The sequence below is a fragment of the Poeciliopsis prolifica genome, unplaced genomic scaffold (assembly GCF_027474105.1).
Source record: "Poeciliopsis prolifica strain line A6 unplaced genomic scaffold, Auburn_PproV2 SCAFFOLD014, whole genome shotgun sequence".
NCBI lineage: Eukaryota > Metazoa > Chordata > Actinopteri > Cyprinodontiformes > Poeciliidae > Poeciliopsis > Poeciliopsis prolifica.
In genome coordinates, this window is record NW_026562389.1 from 10,685,035 (window position 1) to 10,700,765 (window position 15,731).

The 15,731-nt window shown below is 38.8% G+C and overlaps 1 protein-coding gene across 1 annotated transcript; it reads right to left on the bottom strand.

Moving 5' to 3' along the window:
- Positions 1–8,535: 8,535 nt before the first annotated feature.
- dmrt2a (doublesex and mab-3 related transcription factor 2a) lies at positions 8,536–15,731 on the bottom strand. Its single transcript, XM_055039064.1, has 4 exons — positions 15,525–15,731; positions 14,207–14,577; positions 11,514–11,613; positions 8,536–9,781 (listed from the first exon to the last, which is right to left on the bottom strand). The coding sequence occupies exons 2-4, from the start codon at positions 14,558–14,560 to the stop codon at positions 8,781–8,783; spliced, it is 1,455 nt and encodes a 484-aa protein (XP_054895039.1). The 5' UTR covers positions 14,561–14,577; positions 15,525–15,731; the 3' UTR covers positions 8,536–8,780.

Below are 15,731 nucleotides of genomic sequence, written 5' to 3' on the forward strand. Positions count from 1 at the left end.
AAGACACAGAGGACACGAAAAGTTTGCAGGTTTTTATGATTTAGAAATGAAACTAAAATAATCCTTTCTGATCCTTTTCCAGAACAACCAGACAACTGATCAGTTTCTTCCCCCGGGCATCAGACTGCTTAACGCCACATAACACACACACACACACACACACACACACACACACCACACACACACACACACACACACACACACACACACACACACACACACACACACACGGACATGGTCATTACATGCACTTTAGTTTTGTTCACAACACTGAACCTGTGGATTCTATGGCACTTGTATTTATTTATTATAGTATCAGGTTTTAGCTCTGCTGCACTGGTAGCCAAGTAACGACATTTCGTTGTCAAGATTCACCTTGTGTTTTTTTGTACAATGACAATAAAGGAAGTCTAAGTCTCTAATCTAATAAGACCAACATCCGATTACAATTCTTTGGTGTTTTGGATTTGGCTTTCTTTTGTGCTTGATTATTTATAGCCAGTAGGTTTTGCCACACTCAGTTCTCTGTACTCATTATTACTCAGAGTTGCTATGCAGGTTTACCCCATTGCTTTCAGTTTCTTAGTTTATTCTTGTGTATTTTTATTTGTACATTTGCATTTATTTATCAGATTATTGTCAGGCCTTTTCCGCTCGGTTTATAGTTTCTTCGCCAGGTAAATTGGACCCAAATTAAAAACTTTTCCCTGCAGTCTGAACGACCCAATTCCAATCTTTTCACCCAAAGCAAAAAGTCTGATTTGTGGAACTAAATCATATTTGAATGTTGCATTTTCTCCAACCTTCACGTCACATTACGTGAGACATGCTTCATAATTCTGAACCAGAAGGCAGCTCAAAAACATAAACCCGCAACCAACTGTTGCAATAATTATTGCATCATAAGACAGAGGACTGACTTTGCAACTGTCTTTGTGTGACTCTGAATGTTCAGGTCAGGTGAGCTGAAGCTGTGCTGATTTTTATTTTCTAACTGCACATACAGAATATTTGTCACATTAAAGGTGGAAAAAAATGTGAAATTATTATGTTTTCAATGTTTCATGTGAAAAGAATTGGAACTTTGCAAGCGTAAAGGTTCAGCTGTGATCCTTGCAAAACATAAATACAGAAATGATTTTTTTGCCCTTTGCATTGTCCTTGTCTCATCTGTTACTTTAAAGGGTAATTCAGTCACTGGAAGCGTTCCAGCTGGCTGTACTTTAGTTAAATAAACATGTTTATGGTGCTCTGCAGGTTCAACAAGCCTTACTAATGAGTCAGAAATTGAACCTTTCCTTTTCTTGTTTCGTTCCGAGTTTGGATGCCTCAACATGCAGAGACTGGCTCCCATTTGCAACCTTGAAAAAATGACAGCTAATTTTTTCTGTGCCTTCACTTTGCTTTTGTTTTGCTATTGTAAGATTTGGACATTAAAAATAGGGCCCAGAGTATGGCTTTGTGGCCCCTGCAATAAAAAAATGATACAAATTTGGCCCTTAGATGCAAATGGAGATATTTATCATTTGTAATCAGGGTAAAAATTCTTACTAACATATTTGTTTTTACACAGGAAAATGTAAAAAAAAGGTAAAACCAAGACTTTTACTGAAATGCTGACTTTGCTGCAACCAAATCAGCTTTTATTCTTTCTCAAACTGCAACATAAAGCAAAAGTCCCAAATCCTGTTCTTACAGCTGAAAATAAAAGTAAATAAATTTAACCCAAAAGAAACTGAAATCTAAACGTCTTTCTTTTAATACAGCTCACATGTTAAACTAATCTCAAAAATATTCTACAAAATCTTCCAGAAAAAAAAATTACATTAATATCAGAAATTTTTTTCAAAAACCTTGGTAATTTCAGATGTCAAAAATTTTCTTTTGTATATTTTTCTTGAAAATTTAAAAGTTTTCTAATAGAAATGATGAGATTAATCACAAATGTTTTTTGTTTTTGAAACAAACTATCTACAACCGTCGTAAAAGTTGCTTTTGAGTTTTGGAGCTTGATGAAATATTGAGCTACTTTATTTACCACTTTTCAGTCTACAACTTTGGCCCACTTGGCAAAAGGTTTGGCCCAGAGATCAACTTCTGCCCCCGCAGCAAAACCAAATGTTCCTCAGGTTTTATTTCATATTATACATTTAAATTATTCCTTTGAATGAGTTTCCAGGATGTTCCCAGTAACTTTGAACCAGCGATGACCCTTCTTTTGGTCCGACCGGCCCCCCTAAGGCCTGTCTGCCCCACAACGTGGTAATTAAGTGGAGCTGCTTGTCAAAAGGCAGCAGTGCTACACATTTCTTATTGGATTACAAGGTGCTGGGAAGGAATGCAGGATCCCAGGTTGCTGCTGGTAGAGGCTGAAAGCAGGGTTGCCAGATTGGGCGGATTTCTGCTTTTGACCTCATTTGGCTGGGAAAAAAACAGCTTGTTGCTCTTCACAACATTTGGTGGGTTTTTAGAAAGGTCTCAGGAAAATTTCCTTCAAAATAGTTGTGAATGTGTGACAGGAAAGCAGGTTTTTAAATAAAATGCACGCTAGCGGACTCTTTTTAGCATCCAGGTGGAAAGTACGGTTCGTTTGCAGAGGTGTGAATGTGATAATCAGACCAAAATAGCAAACTCTGGTTCAGTTCAGATAACGTGAACTCATGTGTGATTTGACTGCATATATGAACATTAAGAGAGCCGGAAACGGCTCCAAAAGCAGTGACTTCTGGGTAAATACAACCAAAACAAATGCTAACTAGTGTTAGCAAAAGAAACAGCCAAACAGAAATCCTACAGTCGCTGATCGTACTCCATTTCCGTTAACATTTTGTGAAGCAGGAAGTTAGTCTGGTCTTCTTTGGATGCTTTTGTGACTTTTCTTCGGTAGTTCTGGGTGCAGCGCCCCCACAGGCGAAGAGGGGAGAAGTTTTTCAATTAGTTTGGCTCATCTGACGCAGTGCAGGGGGAAAGTGAACTGCAGCAGCTGAAAATTTAACAAATGTAAATTTGGTCTCAATTGAATCGAGTCTACCATCAGGTGTGGAAACGTCCGACGTGTCAAACAGAAATCCCACGGCAACATTGTGAGTTAAAAGGACAAAATGACAGAAAAACTCAAGTATTTCACTAGAGGTTGAGATTTGTGCTGTTTTTTTTTTTTACTTTGTTGGGTTTTAAGTCGTCTTGTGCTGAAACCGTCAGTCAGATCTGGCAACCCGGTCTGAAAGAAACAGCGTCAGTGAAAATGAATGGGCATCCTTGCCTCCCTTTCACGGCCACTAACCGCCAATGCAAAATACCGCATGTGCCATTTATTCCCAGAGTCAAAACAACCCACCATGCAGTGCTGTGCTGTGAATGTGTGTTTGTGTTTGACTTTGTGGTGCCTAATAGAGTCTTAATGTGCAGAGGATTGTAGCGTATCAGATGAGCTGAAAGTTTGTGGCGTGACAACGGCAACAGTGGGATGGATGGCTGGATTAACACCTGGCGAAGGGTTCATAGGCGTGTGTTTTGGGTTGAGACAACTCTGGTGGTGATAAAGCAATAAAGCAAACACATAGTCACTGGAAGGGCAGCCAGGGGCTATATGGGCAGCAGGGAAGGAGAAGAATAGAGCCGTTGTATCCAAGCAGGGAAAATCCACATTATGTCATGTTATTTTCATTTAGCCTGGTTTGTGTCTCTCAGGTTTATGTCTGTTTTGCCAGAATGAGGAGTTTCTGCGTGACTCTATGAACTGGATTAAAATGACAGACTCACCGCAGCGTCACGTTGTCGTCCATTTTTTACCAAAACTGGACGACAACTGCCTAAAATCCAGTATTTTTTTTGTGTTGAGAGACATTTTTGTTTGCAAAGACTTAATTCATTTTATCAAAGCGTAACTAAAGAGTGAGTGAGTTTGTTGATTTCACCAACCTAGCTTAGCTCATTGTGAGAGTTTGAGTGGCTAACGTCTTTCCTCTACCTACATTTCCCAGAATGCTGTGCGGTTCTGGATCAGAGTTCAGTGAATATTTTATCAAATGGACTATCTATTGATACCGATCACGTGTCTACTGCATTTGAACCGCGATGTGATGTGATATCTGTTTGGCTGAAACAATAAAAAGACAAAATTTTATCTTTTGAAAATCAAACTAAAATAATGCGGGAAAATTTTTTAATGAATCGAAAATTCCATATGTTGGTTCATAATGTTGACATGAAAACTTCCCCTGCCTGCGTGACACATTTATGACTTTGCATCTTGGTGGAGGTTTTATTTTACGTATTTCTTTAAGTGCTGACTTAGTGACATCCAACACTTTGTGTGTACAAACAACAAACACTCTGACTTTTTTTTCTCATCTTTTTATCTTTCTCTTGAAATATGAGCTACGTATACCATTGTGTGTGTGTGTGTGTGTGTGTGTGTGTGTGTGTGTGTGTGTGTGTGTGTGTGTGTGTGTGTGTGTGTGTGTGTGTGTGTGTGTGTGTGTGTGTGAGGTTTCACTCACTAACCTCACAGCATGAAGGTAAGTCACTGAAGTCTATAAATGGCAAACAACACCTGCATGCTGTTAACAAAATGCTACAGGTTGTGTGAACTCCAGCTGCAGATAAGGGGAAGATGGAGGAGGCGAGTCGGAGGTCCAGTTCCCTCTGCTGACGTGTTAAATCTCACACTTTGGGAATGAAACAGGAGAAAGGCCTTCAGCAGATACTTATCAGTGGCAGTTAGTGGAGACAAACATTGTCACCTTCTGCAGTGCGGACGACTGCAGTCATAAAACCCTTCAAGGTCCTTATTGTGCTTCGCCGTATCTCCAGATTTGATACTTTAAGGCTGTAAATGTGACTTAGCTGAAGTGCTCTTCCTGTTTCTACTGGAAAGCTACTGAATGGAACCGTCAACAGGAATATGAGATAGTTTCAGGTTTATTTGTTTACAAATAAACAAACTAGAAAACAGCTGTTTGAGTGTAGCAAGCTGGAAGCAGAAATAATTGTTGAACTGAACACATTAGCTAAAATATTAGAAGACAAACGAAATCAACAAATTGAAGTTCTGTGCAAAAGCTGTGCTTCTGTTAATTAAGCAAAATCTGCCACTTCTTTTTTACTTCCTTCCTTCTTTCTTTCTTTTTTTTTTTTTACCAAAAAGAAAAATTTTGGTAAGAAAAAAACTGAAAAAGCCTTTTGGTCACATTGGTTCTAATTTTGCTGCAAAAACATTTTTTAATATTTTTTTTGTCAAAAAGTGTGAGATTTTTCATTATGAAAACACGATGTTGGCAACTTTTAAAAATAGAAAAGGTTTTTGTGCTGGAATAAGGTGGTTTTTCAGCTGTATCAAAATATTTGTATTCCACAAAACACTTTATTCGCATCACGGGTCAAATGATCAATGACTGGATGCTACTACTGGCGGAAATGACAAAAAGACGACAGGAAGTGGTAGGAGTATGATGGTTTGTTTTTTTCCTTTGCTCTCAACCATCATACATAGTTGTGTGTTATTCCAATGTGTTGAATCCACAATTCTTCTGGAAAATACGCAGCCGCTCCCAAGTAGGCGGGGCTTGTCTCTCCAACACCTGAATAAGACGCTGATTGGCTGATGGATCAAAATAATCTCACCTCACTGTTTACATGTCACTGTCATGATTTTTACTGACTTATTGCATGAACAAGCTTATGCACATATGATTTTAATTTAATTTCTTATTTAACGGAAAAACCACTGTGGTGAAATTGTTTTTCTTTTACATTAGCATAATAGCAACAAATGGAAATGCAGCTACAGTCAGTACAGCATATTACAACCCAAAGCAGGCTATTCCTAGCACTGATGCAAAAATGCATGTCTGTACAAAATCAGAAAATGTGTCTGTAGGTGTAAAGGGAGGAAACTTTTGTAAAAATAAAATAAACATGAAGATCAGACTAAAGACAGAGACCATAATTCTATGATTTATTATTCATCTTCCGGACAAAGAATATATTTGTCCAGATGTTAGCATTCCAGGAAAAGTACGGCATAGCCACTGAAGCATGGAGGTGGCAGCGTCATGGTTTGGGACGGTTTCCAGCAGCAGGATCTGATCAGCTCACCGTTAAAGAATCCACCATGAATTTAACCGTATCAGAAAGCTGAGACAATCTGGAAAAAACAAAACCTGAAGTGACACTGGACCCTGAAACAAGACAATGACTCAAATCCATGAAACTTAAATTTACTGGTCGATTTACGTTCCTGCCTCCATCTGCAGTCACAAACTCTGAGTAATGACTGCAGCAACAAGCAGCTGAAATGAGTTTCCTCTGCATGGATGTTTACTAGTTATTCAAACAATGGAAACAAAACCAGCTATTGTGGGGGTTACCGATCAGAACTGTCCACAAACACCTAAAATTTATTAATTAAAAAACCCTTTTACCTGTTTATTTCAGTAGTTAAAAAACCAATATGTCTTAACATGCATTAAAGTTGCAGTATGTAGCTTTGATTTTTAAAAAAATTATTTTTTGAGACAGAAAAGATCAATCTCCTCCTCCTCTTCCCTGAGCTGCTACTGCTGTCTGAAAAACAGCACAAAAAAATAACCAATCAGAGCCAGGAGGAGGGTTTTAGTGCCGCCAATCATTCTCATGTATTCGCTGCTTAATGTGCTAATGGTGGAGAAACAACTCACCAGTGCAGAAAAACAGTTTATCCGCCACCATTGGTGGCTATGCCATCTAGCCTCAGCATTCACAACAGGCTATGCTAGTAGCAGCATAGCAGAGAAGGGAGAGCAGCGCCACATGGAAGTGATTGACAGCATTAAGACCCTCCTCTTGGCTCTGATTTGTTGCTTCACATTCTCTGGGGAGAAAGACTCCCCAAGTATAAATTACATATGAGCTATAGGAGCGACGCTGAAGAGAAATTTATTTAATCAAAGAATGTCGGCTGCACTGGTTACACACATTTCACTTTGGGCCCTAATGAGGCTTGGGCCGGCCCTGGCCGTAGAGAAGATTCTACCAGACACTAAGAAATATTATCGTAATGAGGTTAAATCTTAAATATTCAAATTTTCCTGCTGTCGTGGCTTCTCTGTTCGACATGAAAAGGTGAAACACTGAACTGCAAAATCAGGAGATGAAACAATTAGAGATGAGAGACTTTTTGTCTCTTTTTTCTCCGGACTTTTACATCATTGCACGGATCAGTGTTCACCGGTTCAAGTGAAACCCGCGTTTGGAGATGTCTTTCAACACACACACACACACACACACACACACACACACACACACACACACACACACACACACACACACACACACACACACACACACACACACACACGCTGAGGGGCAGTGAGCGTAGACACACATCCAGGCCAGAGGACGTGACGCTGCTGTCAGATTTATGGCGTCGCGTCGCGTTTCAAACCCCTGATGAGCGGTTAATCCGCAAACACTGCGTGTTGCCGCAGCGATCTGTGTGTTTGCGGATAGAAAGCAATCTGTTACATCCCTCTAATTATTTTCAGCTGAGTGATTAGCTGGTGATTTCTGTTGGAGCATCTCCGTAACTGGCTGTGACGTTTATTTGACAAACTTAATGAGTTGCAGAGATGCTGTTAGTTTTATTTTCCCATAAATCATCGCATCTGCTGCTGTTCTTGTCTTAATGATTCATGTTTAACAACTATAACAAACATTACTGCTGTAATTTAAAACATGAAATAATTATCTTTTAGTGTCTTTTATTTTAATCCGATTTTTAGATTTAGTTGAGGGACGATATTTGTACAAAATACATTTTGACTGTTGTGATAAAAGTTAATTGCAGTGCTGCAGCTAATGATTATTCTGACGGTTAATCGATTAAACGTAAAAATGGCGCACTTTGTAGATTTTTGATTAAATCACTAGTCCTTTTTATATAAAATATTAGAAATACATTAAAAGCTGTAAATGAACAATTCAATTATATTGCCAAAATACAATAGTAGCATTCCTTTAATGAATCCTTTGGTAGCAAATTGGCAGCTAAAAAATACTTTTAACATAAATATATACATGAAAAGTTTGATCAGTATTTATTCTGATTAATGAATGGTCAGAAAAATTTGCATACTAGGATTTTTTATTGTTTTTTTTTTTTTACAGAATCTGAACCAGATTAAATTAAAAATGCCACTTGAACATTTCAGAAAAAAGTTTTCTATCTTTAATGCAATAATCAATATATACATGATTGGTAGTTTTGGGTTAACTGCTGCTCTCAGTACATTGTCTCAACAGCTGATGGCTTTTTGAGTTTGTATGATCCAGTTAACAATCAATTGCTAAAATCAGTTATAATTTATTTAATCAATTAATCTGATTAATCATTTCAGCCTTTGATAAAAATACTTTCCATCTAATTTTAAAATTAGGTCATTTAGTGCATTTGGTAAAGCTGAATTAAAAGTCAGTTTTCAAGTGTAGAAATGTTTGTGTATTCATTCATTTAAATATTTTCACATATTTTGCAAAGTGACATTAAAACTTTTATTCAAGTTGAAAATAAAATTGAGATTTTCTTTTTACAGTTTATTGACATGAGAAACAATAAAGATCAGATAATGTTTAAATACTCTACACAATAACGTTATTAAAACATGCACTTGTAAAATATTATATCCTGTACATTCATGTTACAAAGTTCACACCGACTGTTTTTCTTTTTTTAAAGCAGTGCTTGTGTTTTCATTTCAGCCCAAAACGTTTTGTAGTGCAAAAAACTGGATCCTGGTCAGTCAGTGGAACGCTCGGCTCACCGCCGGCGCCGGCCGTTTCAATATGGCCTCCACCGAGAAGGAAAGAGACTCGCCGGACGCCGTCTTGGGTTTGGTCGATACGTCCTTGCCGTTTCCCTCCCTGAACTTGCGCGCCGCCTCCTCCAGCAGCTCCCTGCAGTGCGGCTCTCTCAGGTCCGGCCCGCCGGGTTTCCCCGCCAGCGAGGTCTGGACCAGGCTGTGGAAGGAGTCGAGTTTCATGGACAGCTTAGCGCCGTCCTTGCTCAGTTTTGGGTTGTGGGAATGACTGTTGCTGGGGAAGGAGTGTCCAAAGCTGCGTTTTGGAGGCGAGAAGGCCGAGCACTCCTTCATTTGGGAGGCGCAGGGAGGTTTGGGGTCCAGCAGGGCGGCTGCTCGGGACCCCTCCAGTTTGGTGGCGAGCCCGGCCGCCGCCTCCTGCTCCGGCGGCTGGCTCTCAGTGGGCATCAGTTTAGGCTCCCACACGGCGCCTGGCTTCATGTTCTGCACCGCCGTGGCGTTGAACAGGCACTGCTGATACAGCAGAGCGTCTCCCAGGTTGGCGGCGCCGCGGGGCCACATCACGCGCGACGGCTGCAGCGGGTAATGGCGGTAGGTGGTGGCCACGCTGACGTTGGAAGAGATCAACTCGACGTTGGCGGCGCTGCTGGGATACGGCGCCGGCAGATCCAGGCAGCCTGAGCCGAGGAAGCCGCACAGATCTTTGGGTTGATGCTCCACCTGAGGCGCCGGGGAGAAGCCGGCCTTGTAGGCGCTGAACTCTGCGGCGGCAGCGTGGTGGACCAGGCCGGCCGGGAACAGCAGCGGGCCGGCGGCCGCCTGGTTGCTCTCCAGAACCTCCCGCTCTTTGTACTCGCGCTCCAGCATGATGGTCTCCAGCTCCTTGTCGGCGAAGGCCCTCCTCTTCCTCATGCGGTCGCTCAGCGGCGGGGGAAGGGCGGCGTTGGGCGCCAGGAACGGATCCGGCTGCACCGGACGGTATCCTGTTAGCACAGAAAAACACGTTGGAAATCTTTAGCAAGTCAAAATTTGCACGTTGAAATCGGTCAGTTTCTCTCAACAACCAGTGGTTCACATGTTGCAACAGCAAAGAAGTTTGTTCTGCTAAAGAAAAGGTTTTTTCTAAAGCAAATTACAGTACGTTGATAGATATCCAATTTTTCACTTCGATACGATATCTGAGGTTCAGTACCAGCCGATACCAATCCGATACAGAAAAACAACTGAAATCAGTGCTGCCAATTGATTAATAATATTTACCAGATTAATCTGACTCTAACGATCCGATTAATCACAATTAGTCAGACTTAAGCAGAGTGATTAATGGCTTTGTAAGCTTGAAATATAAATATATACGCAGTTGTGTTTGGAGAAATGGCGGTCGATGCAAGTCCCTCCTTCTGCCGCACTCCAGCCAATCAAAACACAAGAAATTATCTGATTTTGTTTGTTTTATGTCACAGAAAGCAGGTAATAATCTCCCAGTACTCAACTGCATCTAAGGGAAACTTACTCCACTACACAGGCTTACTGGACATGTTCAGGATCCAACTGACATGATGAGACAGAGATGGTTTTGAGGTGCCCCACCCCTTTCTGATGCCGCCCTGGGCAACTGCCCATATCAAAAAGCGCCACTGTTTGCAAAAAATGTTTGTTTTATTGTCTCAAACCAAGCATGTCTGAATATTCTCAGATTACCAGGTTTTTTTATTCAGGAAGGTTTAAAACAAACCATCTCGTCTTAAACATTGATTTAGAAATGAATGGAGAGTTTCCTACTTTATTTTTTTATTCTTTTCCTTATTGGTGAAAAAAGACACAATCAACCCAAACAGACATTTTGGAAGAGCAAAAGATCAACAATATTCCATGTAGTCTTGTGTTTTTTCTGCTTCCATTTCCGAGTAAAAACAAAAAGCTAACCTAACAAAAACTCATTTTGGGAGTTCCTCTTTTGCTTCAAATGTAATTGAATATATGTTTTCTGGCAAAATGTGGCTAAAATGTCAAGCATCACTTTTTCTATTCTATAAATACAGCATCAGCAGTCAGTTCAGTATTGATTATGGTCATAAAAATCTTAAAATATTAGTACAGCTCACCTGATAACGGCTATGATTAGGCCTGTCGCAATAATAAATGTTTCTGGATGATAAATTGTTATCGCATTAAACAATAATATTGTTATTTTGAGACCATTTCCAAGTAAAATAATAGTAATAACAGCACAATAATACCCTATGAGAGATCAATAAACTTTAAATTCTAATCAACATTTAAACACTGGAACTGGAAGACTTTTTAAATATCCAAAATAAATAAACAAAACAACCAATAAAATGAATTATGAAGTTCCTGTGAACAAAATTATCCTTCAAAAAAGGGGCAAGTTGAGACCAAAACACCAAACTGAAAAGTTTAATCATAAAGTTTTTGGTAGAAAAAGAAAAAAGAGAAAAACAATAAATTATTGAGGATGTTTTAATTTAAAATGCACTTAATTGATTTACAGCAAGTAGAAAGCCTGCCAAACATTCACTAAAAATAAATGATGATAAAATAAATATCTGTGGCCCCGGGGCAGCATGTTGCCCTGGGCTACCGCCGCCCTGATCCCTTCCTGAAGTCTTTCTGACTGACAGAGAAACAGGCGAGAGTAAAAGGGGATTTTGGAAGATTTGCAAAGAAAGGTTTATATTTCTGCCGTCTTACCTTCTAGGATGCTTTTGGCGAGCATCGTCGAGGGTCGGATGTGTCGCTGATAAATCCTCCTCTCGGCCGGAATTGGTTTCCCAGAAATCCCTTTCTTATCCTGACGCACGGGGAAGAGAAAAGAAAAGCATTAAACCCTGCTGTCAGGAGGTTTTTCCTGATTCTTGAGCAATAACTGATTAGTTACAGCTGAGCTCAGCTTCAATGTCTGGATCATTTAAAATAACATTAAGGGAAAATGGGCCGTAACTCTTGTTTCTAATGTTGTTAAATCGTTAAAAAGTGACTTAAAAGTAATCCCAGGATGTAAATCTTCTATTTAATTTAAGCTTTTGGATGTTAAATATGCTTTAAACTCATCATAAATTAGTATTTATGATATTTTATTAAACTGTAGATTAAAGAAAGAGTATAAGAAAAAAGTAAACATTATAAGCACATTTTAATAGAATATTAGTGTATAAATGTATATTTATTTTGACAAATATATTTTAGTTTTACTATTTTAGATGTTTCTTTCTTTTGGAGTCTTTTTTATGTTTCATTTGATTTTTTAAATCTGTAATTATTGGACAAAAATTGCTATTTTTTTCCCCAATAATTTGTGAATATAAAAAGAAATGTAAAACAAACAAAAAGCTAAAACCCACACCTAGAAGCTGAAGATCTGCAAATAAAATCAGAAAATGAAAAGTTTCTCCTAATATTAAAGTTGTGATTTTTAAAGGTCGGGGAAATAATTATAAAAGTGAATCGTATTTCACTCGGGACGGGATCTGCAGAAACCCTGTTTCTGCTTCTGGTTTTTTATTAATTGTTCATTTATTAAACTGCTGTCAATTAGTAACTGTTATGCAAATGATATCGTTGGTTTGAAATATCAAAAATATGTATGGACTTTTAATATCACAATATTATGTGCTGCTATTGCAACAAATTATAAAAGTGATAATAATAATAACCCTGTATTTCTTTTTTGGGTTTTTTTTGTAAATATGGCCATAACTGCTGGCCATGCAGTCTATTGCACTTGAAGAAAAAAAACATAACATAAAGAATGTGCCAAATGGCAAACAAACTGCATTTAATCATATTTTTGTGTTTATTTATATTTATGACAAAACAGGGGATAAAAAATGAAACTAACCTGGACAGAGTTCAAACACTGATGAGTGAAATCAAGATTCTGATTGCAATGAAAGATAAATGATCAGGTCTGAGCAGAGTTCAATCAAATTCAGTTTCCTTGAGTCATTTTATTATAAAGTATTTCTACTTTGACTTGAGTAAAATTTGTGGATTTTCTTCCCACTGAATGAAAAACAAAAATGTTTTAACCAAAAATCCGCCACTCAGACACTCACCTGCAGTTTTTATTAAAGTTTCATCATTTTATTAATGAGAGAAACTGATTTGGAAACATTTTCTATTTTATTTTATATGAATTATTGCCAGTTTTGTTCTAAAAACACCAAACTTAACTTTACATTTTGATCCATCTGATGATGTGATTTTTATCAGCTACTCAGTACTTGACTAAATACTTTTCACCACATACTTTTTTTGCTATCATTTCTTGGATGGATAGTTTTTACTTTTAGTTGAGTAAAAATATGTTGAAGTAGAGCCGCTCTTACTAATTAAGTCCAATTTTTGGGTACTTACTTAATTCATTATTTTGGTACTACCTTACTATTGATTGTTAATAAACAGTTAATTGACATGTTATTAATTAATCTCTAAGCAATTTATAAATCACTAATAACTGTTTATTATGCATTAATTAAAGGTCAGAAGAGACTAAATCTACTGGTTTCTTGCCAAATAGTGAGCCAAACCTGTTCACTTATGTTTTATCTAACCAGGGTATCCAAAGTGTGGCCCGGGGTCCGTTTGCGGCCCTTGCATTGATCAAATGTGGCCTCAGACTTCAGCTCAAGAATGTTACAAATTTGGGTCCCCAGTTCAGGTGCCGGATATAGATGGAGACGTTCTGTCTTTAATCTGGCACAAATGATCACAAACAAATGAAATCTTCTCACAATAGAAAATATATAACAGGAAGAACTCGGCTTTAAATCAAAAGCAAACTGTGCTTCACCCGGAGCTGCTTTCATTCAGTTTAATAAATTTAAATACAGCAGTCCTCATCAGAGAAAGCTTCACCTGAACCCTGATTTTATTCACCAGAAATGATTTAATTGTGTTCCAGTTTTTCCATTATACACCTAGAAAATTTTCAAATTATTTTTAATAAGGTAAACCTGCAGAAGTTTTTCCATGGCAAGTTTATATCTGCTTAAATGGAAATTATTAAGTACAACACAAATACTTTTCATTTGATTTAGTTTTATGTTATTTCATAATAACATGTAGGTTTTTAGTGAAAAACAGACTTTGCACATCCATCCATCACATCCAGCTCAACACAGCGAAGGTTGTTAGAAAGTTCTTACTTTAGTTGCTGGGAATAAACTAAAAACATTTTATAAACTTATAAATCTGAAAACAATAAACCCTAACAGTAAATATTTTACTCATCAAGAACATTTTGGCCCCTCAGTTGGAAACTTTCAGAGCAAAACGTTTGGACTGGCATACAGTCTCCTTCTGACCTTATTGATAACTATTATTACGCCTTATAAATATTAATTGATTAGATATAAAGGACTTATTTTGGTTTGTGCACTGACCTCCGTGGCCTGCTGCCTCCTCAGCGCCACCTGCGCCGCCATCACCCGCTGCCTCTCCACCACCAGCAGGCAGTTGGCGCACTGGCAGTCCCTCCACCTGCAGAAGCGCTTGTGGCCCTTCAGGCAGGACACCACGCCGTGGTTGCGGCAGCGGGCGCATTTCGGCGTGCGGCTCAGCTTCCTCTGGTCGCCGGAGCTCAGGCCGCTGGGGCCCGGCTTGCCGTCGCCCTTCCCGGTGTCGCCGTCGTCCTCGCCGAGCGGCGCGGAGCCCGGCCGGCTGCAGCACTGCGAGTCCTCCGGCAGCTCGTCGCTCTCCGCCTCCAGGCTCTCCACGTCGATCTCAAAGTCGGTCATGTCCTCCTCGGTTATTCCTACAAAATAAAACTTATTAAACTGTCGGATCTGGATTTAAAGGAACTCGGTGTTTCGGCTGGTTTACAATTTTTCTGAAGTTTGTTCCAGATCTGATGCATAGGAGCTGCAATAATAAACTACAATAAACTGGATTCATCTAAAATAACACAAAACTCAAAACGTGTTATTTTCACTTTCATTTTATGTATTTGACAGAAAGAATGCGCCCAGAGTTTAATGAGCTCCAATGCAGTCTCTGCTTTAAAAGCATCAAAATGCATGACAATCAAAATACTTTACAAAATACCTTCCTGACTAAACTGCAAAACCTTCAAATTCACATAGTAAAAACTAAACATCAAGACTAAGAAATCAAAATTCAACAATAATACATTATTATTTTTACTGCTTTCATATTCAAAAATAACCTGCAGATTTCAAATATCCTTAGTATCAGCTAACATACTAACAGCTTCATTTAATTTAGTTTATTTTCTTTCTGTTGTATTGTTAGTGAAACACTCAAATGTGGAGATAAATTTATTTTTCTTTAAATTTTATGGAAATAATAATAATAAAACTGTAAAATAGTGTTTTTATATGAACTAGTCAAAGTGTCATTATGATTTCCTTATAAATATTTTTGATACCTGCCTTATTATTAAATAACTTTGTCAATAAATGTAACTGTGTTCTTATTGTTCTTAATGAGATATTAATTTACAGTTTTCCACTGCAGTAACTTCAATCCTCAAATCCAAAGAAAAAAAATAAAAAGTCTTACAAGCGTGGAGAAAAACCCACAAGACCCAAAATAACTATAAAATAAAGTTTATTCTGTCTGGAGAGGCAACTGGCTGTCACTAATATGTCCTTTTTAAGTCACTGACTAAGAAAAAAAACACAGTTTTAATTCAGGTTCTCCAGCCTGAACTAGAAACCACGATAACCGAGTTTGGCTCACCTCCGGCGGGATCAGCCTCCGGCGGCCCGGGCGGAGCGGTAATCAGCCTCCGGCGGCCCGGGCGGGGCGGTAATCAGCCTCCGGCGGCCCGGGCGGGGCGGTAATCAGGCTCTCCTGGGTGTGATGGAGGACACACGCCGCCCCGGCTCCAGCTTTGAAGGCTAATTAGATGTTAATTGAGCGGATGAATGAGGGTCGCACCGCGAA